Below are 22572 nucleotides of genomic sequence, written 5' to 3'. Positions count from 1 at the left end.
CGCACAGCAGCCCGCAGCCACCTCCGCCCGGCCCACAGCCCCGGGTACCTCTCGGCCTGTCCGGCGGGGTCGAGTCGCTGCGGCCGCCGCAGAGCCGGCACCGGACCCGGATCACAGCTTCCCGCGCTCTGCCCGCGACGTGCCTCCAGTTACCCTGGGGCTGGCGTCTCTCGTCCCATTGGAGCGCGCGGGGACAGCGCCCTGGACGGCTGTGCCCGGCGACCGGTTGTCAGATATCATTGACAACACCTTCCTTTCATCGTGTTTTATAATACCTGCCCTCTGCACGTGCGGAGGGTATGGTGACAATTTTTATTCTTTACTCTTAGCTGTGCCCCCGCATGCCCCTCTGTTGGGCACCTTGTATGTAAGCGGTGACCGCAAAGTAAATAAACGAGTGAGAGTAGGTAAAACCTGGCAGGATTTCCGCTAGTCCTATCGCGAACTACATGTCCCAGGAAGCCGTGGAGCACGGACGCCACCGCGCCATCCACTTGGAGAGGGCCTTACTCAGCCCGGCGACACGCGGGCCAATCCCCTCGCCCTGCACCTTGGGCTGGAGCCTGAGACCGATTCGCCCCCAAGGATGCTCCAGTTGTAAGAGCAACGCAAGTTTATCATTGTCGGGAGAAAGAGGAGCAGCGTGTTTGGAACGGGTGGCATCCTTCAGCCGGACCAGCCAGCGATCCGCCTGTGACTGTCCTGGGGGAGAGAGGAGACCCGCGCGCCTGCCCAGCCCAGCAAGCGACACCTTTTTGGAGTCGTGTTTCCTGCTGCGATCGGCCAACGTGCCCCTGCCCAAGCCGCCGCTGGTCCCGTCCACTTCTTCCACTTCATTTATCCGTGGATCATTTCGAGAGTCGGTCTTGTAAATGTTTAGCATTTTGCTGCTTTACTGCTTCTTTCTGGGGACAGTGCCAGCACTTGCCGAGACCGGCGGAGAGAGGCGACTGAGTCCGGAGAAGAGCGAAGTATGGGGACCCGGGCTGAAGGCAGCTGTCGTGCTTCCCGCTCGCTATTTCTACATTCAGGCGGTGGATACATCAGGAAATAAGTAAGTCCAGAAACGGCTCCCTATTTTGGAATGCAGTGAAAATGGACCGTTTCTCCCTTTTTTTATCCGCCCAAGGTTTTTCCACAGCGGTTTAAATTCCAGGATATTTGGATGCTATCCACATGCGGTTGTAACAGTCTTTCCCCATCCCAATCAATTTTTCCCTGTAGCTTTAGAAATGTTTCCGGATTCCCTCTTCTCCTAGATATTCTGACAGGGGAGACAAAGCCTCTGCACTTTGCTGGAAGTTGTGTTTCTACCTACTTTTGCTTAAGCTGTTGTAAGGAATGTACACACCCAGCTGTGAAAAAGTCGGTTGGTTCATCCCTCTCTGGTGCTGCCCTCTGCTTTCAGGTAGACTTCTGCAGGTGAGCGAGTTTTGAAACACAGAGAAAAAAGAAACACTATTTGAAACTTTACAGTTAAGAGGGAAAGTATCAGTGTGAGTCTCCTGTGTGTTTGTAACAAACATTATTGCATTCCATTGAATTCAACCATTAAGATGATAACTTAAAACGGACTTTTAAAATTCACATACATCTGGGGCACTTGGGTGGCTCAGTTCAGTCAGGAGAACTTTCTGCTGAGGTCAAGATCTCAGGGTCCTGGGATCAAGCCTGGAGTCCGGCTCCACATTCAATATGGAGCCTGCTTACGATTCTCTCTCTCCTTCCCTCTGCCCCTCTCCCTAAAATATAAATAGAAATAAATAAAATGCTCTGTGTCTCTCTCTCCCTAAAATAAAAATAAAATAAATTAGAATTCACATCTGTGAAATGATTGTCTTTTTGTTATTCAAGGATGCTGACCACATATATTTTGTAAGGGGAAAAAAAAACATCTTGGGTATTCCAAGAAAAACTTTAAGAAGTTTTCGAAAGCAGAAAAAAAAAAAAGTTATCAATTGTGTCACTTGGGTAACACAATTGGGGAAACTAAATACCATTTTAACAATCTTAATAGCGGGAACACTCACTTAAAAAAAACTTTTAGGGGAGACTGGTGGCTCAGTCGCTTGACCATGGGCCTCTTAGTTTCAGCTCAGGTCATGAACTCACAGGGTTCATGGGTTCAGCCCACCAAAGGCTCCATGCTGACAGTGTGGAACCTGTCTGTCTCTCTCTCTCTCTCTCTCTCTCTCTCTCTCTCTCCCCCTTGCCCACATGCACCCTTTCTCTAAGAAAGAAAGGAAGAGAGAGAGAAGAAAAAAAAGAAAAAGAAAGAATCATTGAAAGAGATTTTTCAAAAGGTCGTTATCTTTACAGGCACCATTTGACCACAAATTTCCAGATGCATGAAATAAATAGTAGGTGGATAAGAGGGTTTGTGTGTGTGTGTGTGTGTGTGTTTTGGTTTTTGGTTTTGTTTTAGGGACAGAGAATATTCAGCGGGCTCCACGCTCAGCACAGAACCCAACGCAGGGCTTGATCCCACAACCTTGGGACCATGACCTGAGCTGGAAACAAGAGTCAAACACTCAACCTACTGAGCCACCCAGGCACCCCAAGAATATGTTTATATGTGGAATGCATAAGTGGGTTCTATGTTTACATGAATATGTAGCCTTTAGATATTCCCTTGAAATTTTCTAATGAAATGTTTATGTTATTGTGGCCTTCTGCCATCCTCTTCTTTTTCTTAAATCTCTGATCCATCACATTCATTCCGGCACTACAAGCATATGAGAGAGGCAGCAAGCATATATGTTAGGGGGAGAGTTTGAGAAAAAGAGTAAGGCTGACAGACTGGAGAGCAGAATCTTTGTGCATTTGTGCCTTAAAATAATCTTTATATCTTACTGTTCTTCCCGTGACAGGTTCACATCTTCTCCAGGTGAAAAGGTGTTCCAGATTAAAATCTCAGCACCAGAAGAGCAGTTCACTAGAGTTGGAGTCCAGGTTTTAGACCGGAAGGATGGGTCCTTCATAGTAAGATACAGAATGTATGCAAGCTACCAAAACCTAAAGGTAGAAGTTAAATTCCAAGGTCAACATGTTGCCAAATCTCCATATATTTTAAAAGGTAATTTGGAACATAATTTTACAACAACAGTGTTAATGAAGCCATATAATGGATATTTGTTATGTGTTTTGAATGGTGAGTGAAATTGTTACGGTGATATTTTGTTACTTGTGTGTAATCAGGGCCAGTTTACCATGAAAACTGTGATTGTCCTTTGGAAGATAGTGCAGCCTGGTTGCAGGAGATGAACTGCCCAGAGACCATAACTCAGATTCAGAAAGATCTGGCACATTTTCCTACGGTCGATCCAGAAAAGATTGCAGCAGAAATCCCAAAAAGATTTGGACAAAGACAAAGCTTGTGTCATTATACCTTGAAGGACAACAAGGTACAATTAAGGTTTGCTTGTTTGACTTGGTGACTTTTTTTATTTTGTTTTGTTTTCCTTTGACCTTTTGGCTCTAAGTAGCTACTGAGTTTTATTAAGTATCATTCAATGAGGAGCCGGCTGGCTCAGTTGGTGGAGCGTGTGACTCTTGATCCGGGGGTTGTGGATTTGAACCCCATGTTGGGTGTAGAGATTACTTAGAAATAAAAATCTTTAAGGGGCACCTGGGTGGCTCAGTTGGTTAAGTGTCCGACTCTTAGTTTCAGCTCACAGAATGATCTCACAGTTTGTGAGTTCGAGCCCCACATCAGGTTCCGTGTTGCCAGTTCAGAGCCTGCTTGGAATTCTCGGTCTCCCTCTCCCTCTGTCCCTCCCCTGCTCGCTCTCTCTCTCTCTCTCTCTCTGAAAATAAATAAATAAACTTTAAAAAAATAAGATAAAATATTTTTAAAACATAATTCTGGGGTGCCTGGGTGGACTCAGTTGCACCTGAGTCCAACTTCGGCTCAGGTCACGATCTCACAATTCGTGAGTTCGAGCCCCACGTCGGGCTCTGTGCTGACAGCTCTGAGCCTGGAGTCTGCTTCAGATTCTGTGTCTCCCTCTCTCTCTGATCCTCCCCAACTCACGTTCTGTCTCTCTCAAAAATAAATAAATAGTAAAAAAATTGTTTTAAATCATTCTAAAGATCATTGTGATACACTTTACCTCATTGAAGTCTGCCAGTCCTGTTAGATTAACGTAATAAATGTTCATTTCTCTTTTAGGTTTACATCAAGACTCACGGTGAACATGTAGGCTTTAGAATTTTCATGGATGCCATACTACTTTCTCTGACTAGAAAAGTAAGTATTTTTTTTTTCCTCTCAGGTAAAGACACTTTCAGCCCAGGTTTTACAATATAATTTTTAAAAATAACAGCTTCAGTGGTACTCTATCCTGGAACCTTATTAAAATACTATTCTGAAGCTTTATGTCCTGGAGAATACCTGCATTCATTTCCTACTGTTGCCGTCACAAAGTACTGCGAGCTTGGAGACGTAAAACAGCAGAAATTTTTGTTCTCTCGCAGTTCTGGAGGTTACAAGTCTGAGAGCAAAGTGTCAGCAGGGCCTTGCCCCCACCCCGACCCTCCTGAGAGCTGTAGGGGAGGACCCTTCCTTCCTCCCCCTGCTTCTCGTGGCGTGCCGGCCATCCTTGGCACTCCTTGGTTTGCAGCCACATCACTCCAGCCTCTGCCCCATCATCGCACGGCCTTCCCTGTGTGTCTCTCTCTTCTAAGGACACCAGTCATATTGAATCAGGGCCCACCCTACTCCAGTATGACCTCAGCTTAACTAATTATAACTGTAACAACCCTATTTCCAAAAACTGTCTTTCTGAGATACTAGGGTTTGGGACTTTTGCTTATCTTTTGTAGGGGACAGAATTCGATCGATAACAATACTTTTGAAGGGAAAATGTCTTAAAATAAAGTTGGCTTAATACTCAACCTACTTTGAGCCCAAAGAAGACATCGTCTGTTGAATCCTGTTCCTTGGTATAATGAGCTTTCAGCAGGGTTCTGGTGGAGAACCTGACCGTGATAGTAAAATGGCCGATACGAAAAGCTCTACCCACATTTGTTACCAGTTGCTTAGTAACAATTTATTAGATAATCTGTGTCTACATCTTGATTGAATTACTCATGGGAAATCATAGTATCTTCTCAGAATTGCATAGCATTTATAGTGAGTTCATCCTGAACATAGGTGGCTACATAGCATGCGTATTCTGCCTCCTTTAAGCTAAGACATCGGGGTGCTGTCAAGTTTTCCTTGCACGTGTATCAATCCATGGAAAAGTAAGACTGCCCTTCAGCTATTTGCAAATGACATACAAGATAAAGGGTTAGTATCCAAAATCTATAAAGATCTTACCAAACTCAACACCCTGCCCCCCCCAAAAAAATTATCCAGTGAAGAAATGGGCAGAAGCCATGAACAGACACTTTTCCAAAGAAGACTTATCCAGATAGCCAACAGACACATGAAAAGATGCTTAACATCACTCATCATCAGGAAATCAAAACCACAATCAAAACCACCACCTCACACCAGTCAGAATGGCTAAAATTAACAGCTCAGGCAACAACAGATGTTGGCAATGATGTGGAGAAAGGGGAACCCCCGTGTACTGCTGTGAATGCAAACTCATGAATGCAAACTGGTGCAGCCACTCTGGAGATATATATATATATATATATATATATATATATATATATATAATGGAATATTACTCAGCATTGAAAAAGAATGTAATCTTGCCAATTGCAACAATGTGGATAGAACTGGAGGGTATTATGCTAAGCGAAATAAGTCCTTTAGAGAAAGACAGATATCATGTGATTTCATTCATATGTGGAATTTGAGAAACTTAACAGAAGATCACAGGGGAAGGGAAAGAAAAATAAGACACAAGACACAGAGAGGGAGGCAAACCATAAGAGACTCTTAAATACAGAGAACAAACTGAGGGTTGATAGCGGTGAGGTAATTGGGTGATGGGCATTAAGGAGGGCACTTGTTGGGATGAGCACTGGGTGTTGTATATAAGAGATGAATCACTAGGTTCTACTCCTAAAGCCAAACTACACTAAGTTAACTAACTTGAGAATAAAATTTGTTTAATAAATTTAAAAAAAAAGAACATGAAAATATTACAGAACAATGTTGAGAAAGAATGTAAAAAAAGACTGCCCTTCAGGACTCCAACTTTTCAAGATGCTTCTCAGACTGACCACAACAGTTCTTGCCTAAAAAGTAGGTCTTGGGGTGCCTGGCTGGCTCAGTCAGTTAAGTATCTGACTCTTGATTTCAGCTCAGGTCATGATCTCAGGGTCGTGAGATCCAGCCCCATGTCAGGCTTTGAGCTGAGCGTGTAGCCTGCTTGGGATTCTGTCTTTCCCTCTGCCCCTGTCCCAATCACAGGCTTGCACTCTCTATTTCTCTCTCTCCAAAAAAAAAAAAAATATATATATATATATATATACACATACACACACACACACACACACACACATACACATACACATACACACATATATCGATGTTTACCCCAAACATTTACCTGTGGCTTGATATGAAACCAGGATCTTTGAACATGTCTGTGCCACTTGTTGGTAGAAGCAGCCTAGCTTGGAGTGCCAGCTTTTGTGTCCGGCTTCCAGAGTTTAGAGTCTGGTCCCACCACCTACCTACCTGGGATGTATTTTTTAAATGGGAACGTCTGGCTCATTAACCAGGAATGAAGGGTAGAGTCCCAAGTTCTTTTTTGTAATTTTTTGTGTTCTAATTGTTTTCCAGTAATTCTTTCTCTCTTTGATCATCATAGAGTCTCTTGGCAGCATTAAAACCGAGATTACCTTTGTCATTTCATCCCCCCCCCTTTTCTTTTGAAAGAGAGAAAGAGAGAGAAGGAAAGTACATGCAAGGAGGGGAAGGGCAAGAGAGAATGTTTTTTTTGGTGTTTTTTTTTTTTTTAAATTTGAGAGAGAGAGAAAGAGCACGAGTGGGGGAGAGGGTCAGAGGGAGAGAGAATCTTAAGCAGGCTCCATGCCCAGCCCGAAGCCCAACGCAGGGCTGGGGCTCGATCTCACCACCATCAGATCATGACCTGAGCTGACATCAAGAGTCGGACGCCTACCCAACTGAGCCATGCAGGCGCCCTTCATCCCTTTTTGAAGCAAGCCTATTGGCCACTGTGGAGGCACCACAGAAAGGAAATCTAGTATACTGAGATATACAGTATTGTGAAAAATCACTCACTATTCAAATTGGCCTAATTATCATTACCTGAAGCTTGTAAAGCTGGCCTTTCATCTGGTCGGATTTCTCATTTGTGTTTCCCTGCTCCCCGGGTGGTCTGGCTGTACTGCAGGATAGAACATTACAGGAATGCAGCCAAAGTGAAAAGGCAGAGAAATGCCACCGAGGAAGGAACCAGTGCAGGATTCGAGGTGGCTGAGAACAGGACAGCGTGCACACCACGGGGCAGGGGGTGTAGCGCTTCCTTGCAGAGAGGGAACGACCTCCCGTCCCTTGCTGGGTGGCGGTCCCTGCACTATGGCTGTGTGCACCTCAGTTCGTGCCGCAGCCTAGCTCCCTGACCGCTCCCTGTGGGGTCTCAAGCACAGGGAGCTGGGGGCAGCCTGAGGGCCGGGGGCACCTGCACTTCGGCAGAACATGAAGCACATTGCCTCGCAAGGAGGTGAGTGCAGCCCAGACTGAGGGCTCCATTTCTTGGTAAAGAAGTGTTCCAGACCCGAGACCCGTTCTTCCCATTCTTCTGTGACCAGGCAGGGGCTGCAAAGACTGCACGAGGCTGCCTTTCCCAACACATGGATCCATGGATGCTATTATCCACTGCAACGAAGGTAAATAAGCTCTTCACTTTCTTTTTCCAGGTGAAGATGCCAGATGTGGAGTTTTTCGTTAATCTGGGAGACTGGCCTTTGGAAAAAAAGAAATCCACCTCGCACATCCATCCAATCTTTTCCTGGTGTGGCTCCACGGATTCCAAGGATATCGTGATGCCTACCTACGACCTGACTGACTCTGTCCTAGAAACCATGGGCCGGTGAGAGATGGGTCTAAGATGACCCAGAGCCTTGGTGAGTTCTTTCCCAGCAGCCTTTGCAATGTGACAGTTTGGGAGGAAAATCTGTTGCACTTTTTGTCTTCCAGAGTAAGTCTGGATATGATGTCTGTGCAAGCTAACACAGGTCCTCCCTGGGAAAGCAAGAACTCCACCGCTGTCTGGAGAGGGCGAGACAGTCGCAAAGAGAGACTGGAACTGGTTAAGCTCAGCAGGAAACACCCAGAACTTATAGACGCTGCCTTCACCAACTTCTTCTTCTTTAAACATGATGAAAGCCTGTATGGTCCTATCGTGAAACACATTTCATTTTTTGATTTCTTCAAGGTATGACATCAATTGTGTCCAATCCTTTCTGTTTTTCCAAATGTCTTCATTTGGGTGAAGGAAACTGAGGCCTATAAATTCTAGGGGGTGAAAGAGGTGAGCACAAAATTTAGCGAACATCAAGGCATGAGGCCCTGGGGACCACTTTGGCAGCATGAGGGGTACAAGGTACCCAGACCTGACATTAAACATGCATCAAGGGAGGGAGGCCTGGGTGGCTCAGGTGGTTAAGTGTCTGACTCTTGGTTTTGGCTCAGGTCATGATCTCATGGTTCGTGAGTTCAAGCCCAAAATAGGGCTCTGTGCTGACAGTACAGGGCCTCCTTGGGATTCTCTCTCCCTTTCTCTCTCCGCCCCTCCCCTGCTCGCTCTCTCTCTCTCTCTCTCTCTCCTTCACTCTCTTTCAAAATAAATACATAAATTTTAAAAATATATTCATCGAGGAAGCTTTGGGCCTGGGTAGGGCTAGAATTTTTTCCCCAACTCACCCTCAAGGTAAGCACATTTCAGCTCCAAATCCTTTCTTATTAATAAATACATGTATGTGATTTTACAAATTCTTCTCCCCAGAGCATCGTAACAGTCTAAAGAAGAGATAAACCAAGTATCTCACATCAGACTTTCTGATGGGGAAGTGTCTTGAAACCCATGCAAATGATCTGCCTGGGAATCCTGGAGATTAGGGAGACCTTTCTGTGTCTAAAATGTGGACTGCTCTTTTTTCCTGTGGAGAGATCCTTTTTCTAACTCCTTCTTCTAGGCGGTGGGACACTGCCTGTGGGGTCTCAAGGCATTCTCTAAACCACTAAGTGGTTTTTTTTTTTAATTTTTTTTAAGTTTATTTATTTTGAGAAAGAGAGAGCAAGCGGGGTAGGGGCAGAGAGGTGGGGCGGGGAGAGAGAATCCCAAGCAGGCTCCACGCTGTCGACACAGCTGACACAGGGCTCAAACCCACAAACCACGAGATCATGACCTGAGCCGAAGTCAAGAGTCAGATGCTCAACCAACTGAGCCCCCCCAGGCGCCCCTAAGCCACTAAGTGGTTTTTAAAGACCCATGTCATGGAATGAAAGGTGGACAAAAGGTACTCACCTGTCCTCAGAATGTGGGAAAGTAAGTGATTCGTCAACTCTGTCTGCACCTGTGGCCAGGTTTTCTTTGGATAGGTTCCATGGCAGCAGGAAGTCCTAAATAAGGCCGTAAGTTGAATTGTCATCACTTCCTCCGTATGCATTTCACAAAGACTTGTGAAAGAAAGAGAGGTTGCCAGTCATCCCTCATCAGTGGGTGTAGTGCCAGGCCTTTGCACTTGCTACAGCTAGAGAGTAATTGTTACCATGGCTCTAGGCATATTTGTATTCATAGCTGCTCTTGCATCTACGCTTGTTAATTTTCTCAAGACTTGTGTGTGGCCATCTGATGTTTAAAAGGTATGGTTGGGGCACCTGGGTGGCTCAGTCAGTGAAGCGTCTGATTCTTGATTTCTACTCAGGTTATGATCTCACAGTTGTGTGATTGAGCCCCGCATAAGACTCCACACTGAGCATGGAGCCTGCTTGAGATATTCTCTCTCTCTCTCTCTCTCTCTCTCTCTCTCTCTCTCTGCCCCTCCCCCACTCTCTCTCTCTTAAAAAAAAATTAAAAGGTACGGTTAATATGGCATAGGCTACCATGCTTAGGTGCTCATACGTGATCAGTAAAGTATTAGAGGGATTACAAAATCACAATAAGCCTATCTTTCCTAGGTTGTTGACTTTGGACAGCAGTCTTAGTATTGTATTGTCTGCTCTAATGTTAGACTTGTGGCCCCCTTGTGAAATTTGGGAGAGCATCACAATAAGCCTTTAGCTCTAGGCCAGGTGTCAATATGATAGCACTTACTCCACGGCCAAGGCAGAGGGCAAAATCTGGCCAGTTCGTGTCTGCCAATGATGAGGCTTCAAGTGCGGAAAGAGGAGGGAGTAAAGAGAGTGGAGAAGGGAAGTGTGATGGAGGCTTCTCTTCTGCTGTTTTTCAGCACAAGTACCAAATAAACGTTGATGGCACTGTCGCAGCGTATCGCCTGCCGTACCTCCTCGTCGGTGACAGTGTTGTGCTGAAGCAGGACTCCATCTACTACGAGCACTTTTACAATGAGCTGCAGCCATGGAAGCACTACATTCCAGTGAAAAGCAACCTGAGCGATCTCCTGGAAAAACTTAAATGGGCAAAAGATCATGACGAAGAGGTAAGGTCAGTCTCTCCTGCCCCACCGTCACGGGCTCGTTTTCAACGTCTTGTGCCCGAAGAGCATCCCGGATGCTGAGCCATACACCCTTCCCTCTCAGTGGGAGGCCGCCCCCCCCCTCCCCCCGGGGTAGCACATCTGTCCCCCTCAGGGTGAACGCCGGCACGGGGTCTGGATTAACTGTCCACTCTGCACTTGAGATAAAAAGCTAGAGGTTGGCCTTGAGGATGCTCTCTCTTTTTTCGGTCAGGTTGATCAGAGCCTCAGGCACTGCCTCCCCTTTACTAACAATATGAAAATGTTCAAACGGGCAGGAAGAAAAAGTTCCTGCAGGACTGCATGAAGTAAACTTCAGGCAAATTGCTGAGAATTGTTAAGGCAGTTAAGCTTTGTCTTGCATTTACTTTACAAAGTCATTGTTACCTCATTTAATGTGTGCCTTCTCTCTGCAAGAGAGGCTTCATTCTAGAAGGTCCAGTATGATTCCTCAAACTTTCAACTCTAAAAAGAAACCTCCCTTTAATTTGAACGTACTGTTGTTAAATGTTCCCTTTACCACATAACACTACCCTCAAAGATTTTTCCTGCCGTTGTCCCAGGATACATGTACCCTGAAGATCAGTTTGCATATGTGTGCACGGGAAAAAAACATGTTTCATTAAGGGACTTTGTGTTGTCATTGTTCCCGCAGGCAAAGAAGATAGCAAAAGCAGGACAGGAATTTGCAAGAAATAATCTCATGGGCGATGACATATTCTGTTATTATTTTAAACTTTTCCAGGTCAGTATTTTCTAAGAAAACAGACATACTATTTGCAGTTGGGCATGTTAAGAGCAAATAACATTTCACGTAATAGTTTCTAAAAGTATATTAATATAAAGAGATACATACACTTCTCTGTGGGCAAAAACCAGGGACCAACATCAAATCATAAAGAAAATAGTACAAACCCGACATTAGCTAGACAAGAATGCTACAACATGAAGGGGAAAGTATTTATGTTAGCACTCTGTATTGTGTGGTTAAGAAATTGGCCTCTGATCCTGCCAAGTTATTGTGTATGGATCTGTATTTTCTCTTTGTACAATCTTTTTTTTTTTTAATTTTTTTTTAGTATTTATTTTTGAGAGAGGAGAGTGTGAGTGGGGGGGGGGGGTGCCAGAGAGAGAGGGAGACACAGAATCAGAAGCAGAGTCCAGGCTCTGAGCTGTCAGCACAGAGCCTGACGTGCGGCTCAAACCCACAAATTGTGAGATTGTGACCTGAGCCAAAGTCAGAGGCTTACCAGCTTAACCGACTGAGCCACCCAGGCGCCCCTGCTCTTGGTACAGTCTTGCCGCTGCTTTACCATTTCTTTGTCTAAACAGTGCCCGGTGGGGCGCCTGGGTGGCGCAGTCGGTTAAGCGTCCGACTTCAGCCAGGTCACGATCTCGCGGTCCGGGAGTTCGAGCCCCGCGTCAGGCTCTGGGCTGATGGCTCAGAGCCTGGAGCCTGTTTCCGATTCTGTGTCTCCCTCTCTCTCTACCCCTCCCCCGTTCATGCTCTGTCTCTCTCTATCCCAAAAATAAATAAACGTTGAAAAAAAAAAAATTTTAAACAGTGCCCAGTGTCTTCTGACCTATACTGCTGACTCCATATGAGCAGTGGTTTCTCTTGGAAACTGTTTTCATGGGCCTAAGCATTTAGGGATTATAATCAAAGTATATCTGACAACTTAAAAGGGTATTTTTAAAAAAGGCAGTAGTTAAAAAAATTAAAGATAATAAAAAATTTTTAAAATGCAGTAGTTAAAAAAACTTAAAGATACTAAAAACTTTAAAAAAATACAGTAGTTAAAAAATTAAATAAAAAATAAAATATAAAAAAATGCAATAGTTAAAAAAATTAAAGATAAAAAATAAAAAATGCAGTAGTAACAAGTAATTTCCTAATGATACTACTAGATCTAAATTAAGATTTTTTTTTTAATCTCAAAATTGCAGGTATTGAGCCCCAAATCTTAGACTCCACTCCAGAACGGTTGATCTGTTTCTGGTCTGCACTGGCTCCTCCCTCTTTCTAACCTTCCCAGGGGCTGGTGAAGGGACAGAGAGGGTGAAGTGGAAGATTTACTGTCTGAATTCCTCAAGGTCCACAGGCTTGTGCTCACTCATTCGGATTACATTTCCTAGAGCATCATCACCTGGCCCAGAGCCTAACACACAGCAGGCGGATGATAGATCAAGGTGGTGGCCGAGCTGTGCAAGCCATGGTGGAAATATGTTCTAGCCTCAAATTCCCAGTCTAGGGCAGACCGTGTGCACAATTATTTTCACTTCAAGGCAGAAGCTGGCAAAACCAAAACCGTACAAGTCATATAAATGATGGGGGCACCTGGGTGGCTCAGTTAAGCATCTGACTTTGGCTCAGGTCATGATCTCAATTTGTGAGTTTGTGAGTTTGAGCCCTGAGTGGGGGCTCTCTGCTGTCAGCACAGAGCTCGCTTCAGATTCTCTGCCCCGCCCCTCCTCTGCTCCTCTCCTTCTCTCTGCCCCTCCCACCCCCCCCCCCACAGGGTTGTCTCTGTCTCAAAAAAATAAATAAATAAATACATTAAAAATAAATAAATGAAGGATAGAATAAGGAGAGGTGCAGTAGCAATCAGCAGCCGGTGTCCAAAGGACAGCCACCTCTCAGAAACTCTGTTATTGGGGGTTTAAGGGGAGTATGATGAATTCTGCTTCTCACAACTTGACACATATGAATTAAAAGGACCATATCCTAGCAAATTCCACTGTATCTGATTTGGTGGATGTGCTCTGAGTTACAAAAGGCACACTTCTGACTTGTTGCTTCCACAGGAATATGCCAATTTGCAAGTGAGTGAGCCCCAAATCCGAGAGGGCATGCAGAGGGTAGAAGCACAGACTGAAGATGACCTCTTTCCTTGCACGTGCCATAGGAAACAGGTAACCCGAACTGGCAGTGGCAGAGCAAGAACTAGTCTTGTTCCAAGTCGTCATCTGTCCCTTCAGTCCTTCAGTCGGGCAGCCACTATTTGAGCTTCTCTGGGGGCCTGCCTGCCCTTCAGTCTACCAGAGGGGCAGATGCCGTGGGAACAACATGGCCAGAGAAAGGGCACCCAGATGCAGGTAGGGGAGAAGTCCAGGAGCTCCCGGCAAAGTGGAGGAGAGCCTTTTTTTAACGTGAGAATTCACATGGCCTTTGAATAGATGTTTATAATTTTAAAAGTGTTTTCACATGTGTCACGGGAGATGGCTTTGGCAAAACTCATCATCTCAGTTTAGAGATGAAAAATATATGACCGTGATTATTCATATATTACCAGATTATGCATTTAAGAGCAATCTCTGTTCATACCACCAATATATACTGATTTCATTAACAAATGGTAGATTTACACAGACTTGTAAGGCTAAAAGGACCTTTTAGGGGGGCGCCTGGCTGGCTCAGTCAGTGGAGTGTGCGACTCTTCATCTTGGGGTTGTGAGTTTGAGGCCCATGTTGGCACAGAGCCTACTAAAATATTTTTTAAAAATTAAAAAAAAAAAAAAAAAAAAGGACCTTAGGGGTCACCCAGGAAATGCCTTCATCTTACGCTTATAAAAACAAAGCCTAAAGAAGAATTTAGCTCATAACCACCCAGCTGGATTATAGCAAGGCTAGGACCAAGAACTAGTCTCCATCACCAGATTGTGTGCCTGGTTGTGTGTAAAGACATGATGTGGCAGGGGAGGGTTGTTTTGATTGTAATGCTTTTTGTTTGAATGAATATATACTATATAAAATTGTAGTGTATATCTCTACACTCTATGTATACATATATATTACATAAATGTGTACATATGTAATATATTGGCTTGACATTATTTTAAGCAATGTCATCATGTCTAAAAGAACAAACTCAAAACTGTGATATTGTGACCAAAAATGAGAAGGCAGATTTGGCAGTTATCATGCCTGACTCACAGGGGGTTTGAAATGAATTAAGTGACCGCTATCCAGTGGTATGATAGAATCAGTTTATATAAGCTCACTGTCTGTTACATATTAAGAATTTTGCACACTAGTTAATTTCTGGTACCTTGGAATCTGCCTGGTGGGGGAGAGTCACCATGACAACAGCAGGTGCTGCAAATCAGTTTTTGTTATTTCCTTTTCTTGTTTGGAGTGCAGACTTGCCACTAAGTAACTAACCAACCCCCTCACCCCCACCCAGAAACGTTCTTCATCAGTGTTAACGCTTGTCAGTGCTGGAAGTTCATTAAATTAGTTAAAGCCATTGACCAAAAAAAAAAAAAAAAAACTTGCTAGACTTTGGGGCACCCGCCTGGCTCAGTCAGCAGAGTTTGCAACTCTTGATCTTGGATTGACCCCACATTGGATGTAGAGATTACTTAAAAAATAAATTAAATGCTTAAAAAATAAAATCTTTTAAAAATTTTCCAGAGTTGAAATGTACCCGCTCATGAAATTTGTGATTTGGTATCACAACACTTCTGTTGGCTCCAAATGAAACTGGGCGGCTTCCTTTCTCCAGTCCTCTTTTTTTATTTTTTATCTTTGAGTGATGCTGGGGAGTGCCAACACTGACCAGTGGACTTAGAGGCTTCGTTAATTTCCTCCTCGTCTGCTGTAGCCCTTCACAGATAAGATACATAACACAAAGCCCTTTACAGTAATGCAAACACTTACATGTTTGTGTTCCCCATCAGCAGTCCGATAAAATACAATGTGACTTTCCCCAGGAGGGATTCCGAGCATAGTCCCAGGCCCTACAAACCTTTAGCGCCCACTTGCCTTTTTCGCTGCTTCCACCTTTAGGGGAAAATAATTAATAGACTAACGTAAGTTATCTTGATGCGTGTAAGACTTCTTGATGGCACTAAATATTTTGCTTCTTAATTGCAGACCAAAGATGAACTCTGATGTGCAAAATACCTTCCCTTCAAATAATGGTGCTCTGAAGGCTCTTTTTAACTGACATAGAGGAATGTTTTTTAAATATTGATTCTGTGGACAATATAAAGTCTGGTATGTGATTGGATTATGAACATATGTTTCTTCTTCTTATGCAGTATTCCTGTGCCCATCCTTTAAAGCACAGTTTTAGAATTTTGTAATAAAACCACTTTTATTTTAAAGACCTGTGTTGTGCTAATTATTAGCTGTGTTTGGACCGTGGAGCAGTACACAGAGGGAGTCTGGGCCCTGGCCTCCGTGTCGAGCATCACAGCAGCCACCACCTACGTGCACGCATGTTTTATATGACAAAGCAGTGACCTGCTGTCTGCATGCCACTGTTATTTTGGACATTTCATCCACCGTGACCAAACATAATTCCAAAAAATACACCTAATAAGGCCTGCATCTGCAATCCAGTTTCTTGCCACTTCCCAGTATGCATCTTACAGTCCAGCAAAACCAGCTGGACTGTTCTGTTCGTTCCTTGTTTCTTACCTTCCTTGGTTATTTTTTCTCTTGGTCTGGAGTGCCATGACTCTCTTCTGGCTCAGTGACCGTCTGGTGCACATCTCTGAAATCACTCCTCCAAATCTCCCCATCTGCATACTTGAACCACTGTAGTTACCTGACGGTGTTAGTGATCTCATCATTACCAGACTTTAAGCAGAGATTTGACTGCAGAGACCATGATCTTCCACATCGTCTAAAAGGGTGCCCACAACTAGAAAAGCTCAATGAATATCAAATTGGTGAATACCTAAAATCACTGAAATGTGATTAAGAGAATTAAAAACAGGCTAAAAAGCCTAACACTGAACCATAATATAATGTCGTATAAATTTCTTTACATAATGGTCTCCCTTCCATCTATCTTCCAGTTAAATAATCTATTGTATTTTTTTTTTTACGTTGTGGAATGTATCCTATGCACAGAAGACTATAAAACATGTATCTGCATTTTGAAAATAATTGTAAGAAAACACCCATGTAATTATTGTCAAAGATTCTTTGTTTGGCCAAGGTTTAGTCAAGTTCCTGAGCCTTCGAGGGCCATCTGGGCACTTCCTTATAAAATACGGTTTCAGCAAAAACTCTGCTGAGTCCATTTAGTAAGAATCCCCATCCTCCACATCCAATCACTCTTGGTATCTATTCGGGTTCCTGGTCCTCAACTATCCCCCCTAGGTGATTGATCAGATTGGCCTGTCCTTAGCAAGAATCCTGTTGGGTCAGATTTGCCAGAATCCCTCCATAACCCTGATGTATCCTCTTAGTAATTTTCTATCCACTGACCTCCACCCTGCTCCTTGGCTGTAAATCCCCACTTTTACGCACTGTATTTGGAATTGAGCTGGTTCTATACTGAGATCTCTTCCCCGATTGCAATAGTCCTGAGTAACATTTTTTTTTTTTTTTTTTTTTTTTTTTTTTTACCACTTTACTGTCTAGCTCTGATTTGCTTGGATATTACCACTCAGGTTCAGAAATGGAACACTGCTGTTCCTTAGAAGTTCCCCGTCTCTCCCCCTATTATCTCCCACTCACCTGCTCCCATGTGGCCAATATTGTGACGGTTGTGATCATCTTTTCCTTGTACAGTAAAATCTTGGTTTGGGAGCATAATTCACTCCAGAAACATGCTTGTAATCCAAAGCACTTGTATGTCAAAGCGAACTTCAAGAACCATTGGCTCAGTTGTGATCATGTGACATTTGGCATCACCTAATACTCGTGCTGCAAGACATTGCCTGTGTATCAAGTTAAAATATATTAGAAATGTTTGCTCGTCTTGTGGAACACTCACAAAACAAGTTACTCGCAATCCAAGGCTTTACTGTACTTATAGTTTTACCACCTACATATTCCTCCCTAAGCAATGTAGTTGAATTTTCTTTTTGTAAATTGATCTAAATGGAATCATACTGAACATATTGTTGTCATTACTTGCCTGTTGAAGCACAGAGTGGCAGCACATTCATTTATATATGTAGGCAGTATTTCATTGTATCAGTAGGATTCCTCTTTTAGCCATTCTGTTACACATGGACTTTTGGGTTGTTTCCATTTTTGACAATTCTAATCAAAGCTACTATGGGCATTCTTATTCATGTCTCCTGATTACATCAGCTTTGGAATAAAATTACTGGGTTATAGAGTATATATGTCTGCAATTTTGCTAGATAATGTCAAACAACTTTCCAACTTGATTGTCCCAATTTGCATTCTCCAGCAGGGTACAGGATTTCCAGTTGCTGTACTTCCTTGCTAACACTTGCTGTTATCAGACTGAAATTTTTTGCTAATCTGGGGTAAAATGGTAACTTACTATGTTTTGATTTTCATGCTGACCATCTTTTCATGTGCTCACAAGCCATTTGTGTTGTGTTTCCTACTTTTTTTTTTATTTGTTTGTTTATTTACTTACTTTAGTTCATTTCCCTACTAAGTTGTTTGTCTTCCTGGTAGATTCATAGAAGTGTATTTTAGAGCAAGTACTTTGTTGATTGACTCTGCTGCATAATTCCTACTTTGTGGCATGTCTTAGATTCTTCTGGCAGTGTTTTTTCATGTTCAAAGGATGATGATTTTTTTCTTTCATAATTGAGTTTTTATCGGTTGTGCTGAGGACCAGTAAGACATCTCAATTTGTACACAATTCTTAACATACATATCAAAAATCTAAAAAAATCATATAGTTGTGATTCTTTCCTAAGTTATTCCAGTGACTTTCCAGCTTAAACTTTGGAGGCAAATTTTCCTTAACAGTATATCAAGTATCAATATCTTCAAATGTTGACACACTGTTACATTATTAAGTCCCATTAATTCACAATTTAATATCATATACACTACATACACAGATTTATAATCCTGCACAGCACGTTAACAAAGTTACTAGGAAAACCAACCAAGATGTTACAGAACTTACAAAATTCTGACAGGGAGAGTCAAGATCAAGGAGTGGTTTTCTTTAGGAAACAATATTTTTTTTAATGTTCAAGACATGTTAAATGCATGACAGACTCCCAATTGCCATTCAATATGCTTTGTACTGTAGAATATAAAAACTACCCCATCTGTGAAATGTTGAGCTGATACCCAAGGCAGTCAAAGCCTCCCATATTCAATACCCCAATATTTTCTGATTGTACCAAAAAATAAATAAATAACAAGAAAATGATTTCACCTCTTTAAAAAAAGCATTGACACTTAAGAAATGGGATGAAGTGGGTGTCTCTCCTTAAAAATGTTTCTAGAGCTACTAAAAAACTTGCATCTATAAAATAGTTGATCAAAGTACTCCTCTGAATTGTACAAGAAGGGGGACAGGATGACTGATAAGACATGGTATGTATGATATTAATCAGACGTAGCTTCTTTCCCTCCTGCTTCATCAGGGGCTGGAATCTCCTCGTTTTTAGTTTCTCCATTTTCTGCAGGTAAGTCTTTCGTTTCTTGGTTAGCCACTTCAGCCTGGTTTCCCTTTGCTCCCCTTTTCCTCTTTGCTTGCACTTTTTTGTCTGAAGATTTATCCCTTCCTGCCCCCTTTTTTGGCTTCATTTCCATTTTTGCAGGAGCAGGTTTGGCTAACAACCTCCCCCCATCTCCTCTTGGACTCCTCCTTCGCAGCCCCCTTGGCAGAGCTGGCCTTCCTCTTGGGCATCCTGAGGGCGGGCTGGGCAGGCAGAGAGGCTTCTCGAAACCTAGCTGACTGGCCGCTGCAGGGCCTCCCGGCCCAGACGATGATGATTTCAACATAGAGGAAAATATCAATCTTTTCTTTAGTGGCCAGGGCTTTTTGTAACTTGTTTAAGAAATTTTTTCGAATTGCTCCGTCACTAAGCGGGTTTCCTATGTTATTTTCTGTGTAAGTTTCTTAGGGCTGCTTTGGCCAATTATTACAAACTGGGTGACTTAAAACAGCGGAAATTTATTCTCTCAGAGTTTTGGAGGCCAGAGTCTGAAATCAAGGTGTTGGCAGTTTGGGTTCCTTCTAGGAGCTCTCTCTCTCCATGCCTCTCTTCTGGTGGCTTCTAGCTTCTGGTGGCTTCTAGCAATTCTTGGTACTTCCTGGCTTGTAGACACATCACTCCCATCTCTGCCTGGGTCTTCATAGTGTTCTTCCCCTCTGTGTGTCTCTGTATCTTCTCCTTTTCTGTCTCTTATGAAGACACTAGTCATTAGATTTAGGGCCCACCCTAAAAGCAGGATGATCTCATGTTGAGAGCTTTAATTATATGTGTAAAGACCTGATTTGTAAGTAGTTACATTTCACAGATAGGCATGTCAGGACTTGGACATATCTTTTTCTGGTCACTAATAATTCTGCCCATTACCTCTTCTAAAAACATTCCTCTTGAGGGGCGCCTGGGTGCCTCAGTCAGTTAAGCTTCTGACTTCGGCTCAGGTCATGATCTCACAGTTTATGAGTTTGACCCCCGTGTCAGGCTCTGTGCTGACAGCTCAGTCTGGAGCCTACTTCAGATTCTGTCTGTCTGTCTGTCTGTCTGTCTCTTTCTCTACCTCTACCCCGCTCACATTCTGTCTCTCTCAAAAATAAATAAACATTAAAAAAATAAAGAAAGGGGCATCTGGGTGGCTCAGTCAGTTGGGCGTCTGACTTCAGGCTCAGGTCCATGAGTTCGAGCCCCACATCAACCTCTGTGCTTGAAAGTGTATGAAATGCGTACTTGAGGAATTGAATCTAACAAGAAATGGACAGGACTTTTATTTTTTTATTTTTTTTATTTTTTTCAACGTTTATTTATTTTTGGGACAGAGAGAGACAGAGCATGAACGGGGGAGGGGCAGAGAGAGAGGGAGACACAGAATCGGAAACAGGCTCCAGGCTCTGAGCCATCAGCCCAGAGCCCGATGCGGGGCTCGAGCTCACGGCCCGCGAGACCGTGACCTGGTTGAAGTCGGACGCTTAACCGACTGCGCCACCCAGGCGCCCCAACAGGACTTTTAAAGAGAAAATTATGAAAACTTGAAAAAAAAAAGCTAATTAAATTGAAAAATATTACACGTTCAGGGATTGGCAAAATCAATATTAAAGATGTTATTTCTCCCCCCAACCTGGTATATAGTCAGTGTAATGCCAACCAAAATATGCCCTGCCCCTTTTTATGTGGAACTTTTCAAACTTTTTCTTTAAAAATGTATGGGCCTGAAAAGTACAAGAAAAATTAAACACTCTTGAGGAAGGATGAATTATAAGAACTTTCCCTACTACGCAGCAAAACTTTTTATAATGCTATAGTATTCATCACCATGTGATGTTGGTGCAGGGATAGAAATATAGAACAATAGCAGAATAGTGATGCATAAACAGACCCAGCCCCACGTGTATGTGGAAACTCTATCTGCAATCAAGAACTGCTGAAAGGTTGGAGAAAGGTTGCACAATACAGTGCAGGGAGCTAGGATAGGAGGGTGTTAATGATTCTAGTACAAATTCCAATGTGAGGGGTGGTCTCCACACCACAAAGCAATTCTCAGACACAGCTGGGTATCTTACAATTCAATTCAATTCTGACACTATCTACCTTGAGATAGCATCAGATTCCACAGGTTAAGAGCTTAGTCCCATAAGACTGCCCTCCACTTCAGACTGAAATCCCAAATCCAGGTTGTTACCCTTGCTTCTGACCGATTGGCTGTCTGTAAATCATAGATTACCACAACCCCTTCTTTGGGTTCAATTAATTTGCTAGAAAGCCTCACAGAAATCAGGAAACCCGTTTACTCACTAGATTACTGGTTTGTTACAAAGGATATCAAAGGATATTAATTAATAGCTAAAGAAACACATAGGGTGAGATTCCCAACCAAGGAGCTTATGCGCTTGGGCTCAGTGGCCCATGATTCTGGTTCACCAGCCTGGAAACTCTCCAAACCCAGTCCTTTTGGGTTTTTATGGAGGTTTTATTATAGAGGCATGATTGGTCAAATCACTGACCATTAGTGATTGACTCAACCTCAAACCCCCTCTTCCCTCCCAAGGAGATTGGGGGTGGGGTTAAAAGTTCTAAACCACTAACATGATTTGTTCTCTTGGCAACCATCCTAGCTACTTTACAAAAGTCACCTCATTGCCATAACAAAAGACACATTATCACTCTCTTAGGAAATTCTAAGGGTTTTAGGAGCTCTGTGCCAGAAATGGGAATTAAGACCATGTATATATATTTCTTATTAAAATTCACAATATCACAGATACCCATATATGGAAGGAAAGCAACTGGATAGCTTGCACACAGTATATCACCAAAGGTCAGTTCCAGGGAGATTAGTGACAAAACACAAAACATAATATTTTTAATCAGCAAAGAGGCTATCTCTACATTATACTAGTAGTAAAAACTTTAGTGGCTGAAATGGCTGAAGAATTATTATTCCTTCACTTTGTGGCTCTGATGAATAAAGCCTTAGGAGTTATTACTAAAAAATACCAACCCTAAAAGTTTCTGGAACATGTCTTTCTCATTGTACAAATCTTTTTTCCCCTCAGTCTGAGAAGATTGTCATTTCAATCTATCACAATGGCACTGCCACAGATGACCTGTGTGTGTTCCCTGGGCCTCCAATGACACATCAGCATAGCAGGGATTCCCCTTCTGAACACCATGTCTGGTTGTAAAAATAAGTGAGAAGTGGGTGCTGACAAGATAGCTTTCATAATATGCCTCTGCTTGCCTTATAAATCTTTTGTTTATGTGTACATGAGGAGAGTTGAGATTGCAGTAAGGAATTCAGGAGGAATGACTTGGGTTGATGAACATGGAATGTGTAACCCGTTGATAGATGGGAAACTTGGCAAGTCTCACGGGCCAGTTCTCTAAACCAGACTTTCAGAGGGAGCCTTTGAATTAGGGTATGAGAAAGTGAATTGAAAGCTTCATATGCTCATATAAATGTGTATACAGTTTTCCTTCTCCAAAAAACATTTTCTGCAACTTACTTTTTCACTCAACAATACAAGGATCATAGGAATATATGCCTGTAGTCAT

At 43.0% G+C, this 22572-nt stretch overlaps 2 protein-coding genes and 1 pseudogene across 3 annotated transcripts in view; 1 reads left to right on the top strand and 2 right to left on the bottom strand.

Annotated features, from left to right (window-relative positions):
• LOC115512585 (basic immunoglobulin-like variable motif-containing protein) overlaps positions 1 to 136 on the bottom strand; it is a 78171-nt gene extending 78035 nt beyond the window's left edge. The window contains exon 1 of the mRNA XM_030313780.1: positions 49 to 136. The gene's annotated coding sequence lies outside the window, so the exon portion shown is untranslated. The remainder of the gene's footprint in view (positions 1 to 48) is intronic.
• A 434-nt stretch (positions 137 to 570) lies between these two features.
• Positions 571 to 15738, top strand: POGLUT2 (protein O-glucosyltransferase 2). 2 transcript variants are annotated; one of them, XM_030313796.2, is made up of 10 exons: positions 571 to 1054; positions 2871 to 3076; positions 3199 to 3404; positions 4172 to 4249; positions 7849 to 8021; positions 8129 to 8366; positions 10384 to 10593; positions 11285 to 11374; positions 13435 to 13542; positions 15506 to 15738. In XM_030313796.2, exons 1-10 carry the CDS (start codon positions 873 to 875, stop codon positions 15521 to 15523), a joined length of 1509 nt encoding a protein of 502 aa, XP_030169656.1. In that variant the 5' UTR covers positions 571 to 872; the 3' UTR covers positions 15524 to 15738. The 2 variants fall into 2 exon arrangements, with proteins under 2 accessions (XP_030169656.1, XP_030169659.1); XM_030313799.1 differs by lacking the exon at positions 571 to 1054 and adding an exon at positions 1089 to 1422.
• Positions 15739 to 18919: 3181 nt separating this feature from the next.
• On the bottom strand, positions 18920 to 19223 carry LOC115512580 (annotated as a pseudogene).
• Between the last annotated feature and the right edge of the window lie 3349 nt (positions 19224 to 22572).

The sequence above is a fragment of the Lynx canadensis genome, chromosome A1 (assembly GCF_007474595.2).
Source record: "Lynx canadensis isolate LIC74 chromosome A1, mLynCan4.pri.v2, whole genome shotgun sequence".
Lineage (NCBI taxonomy): Eukaryota > Metazoa > Chordata > Mammalia > Carnivora > Felidae > Lynx > Lynx canadensis.
The sequence above is the reverse complement of the archived record's forward strand: the minus strand, read 5'-3'. Positions and strand labels throughout refer to the sequence as shown.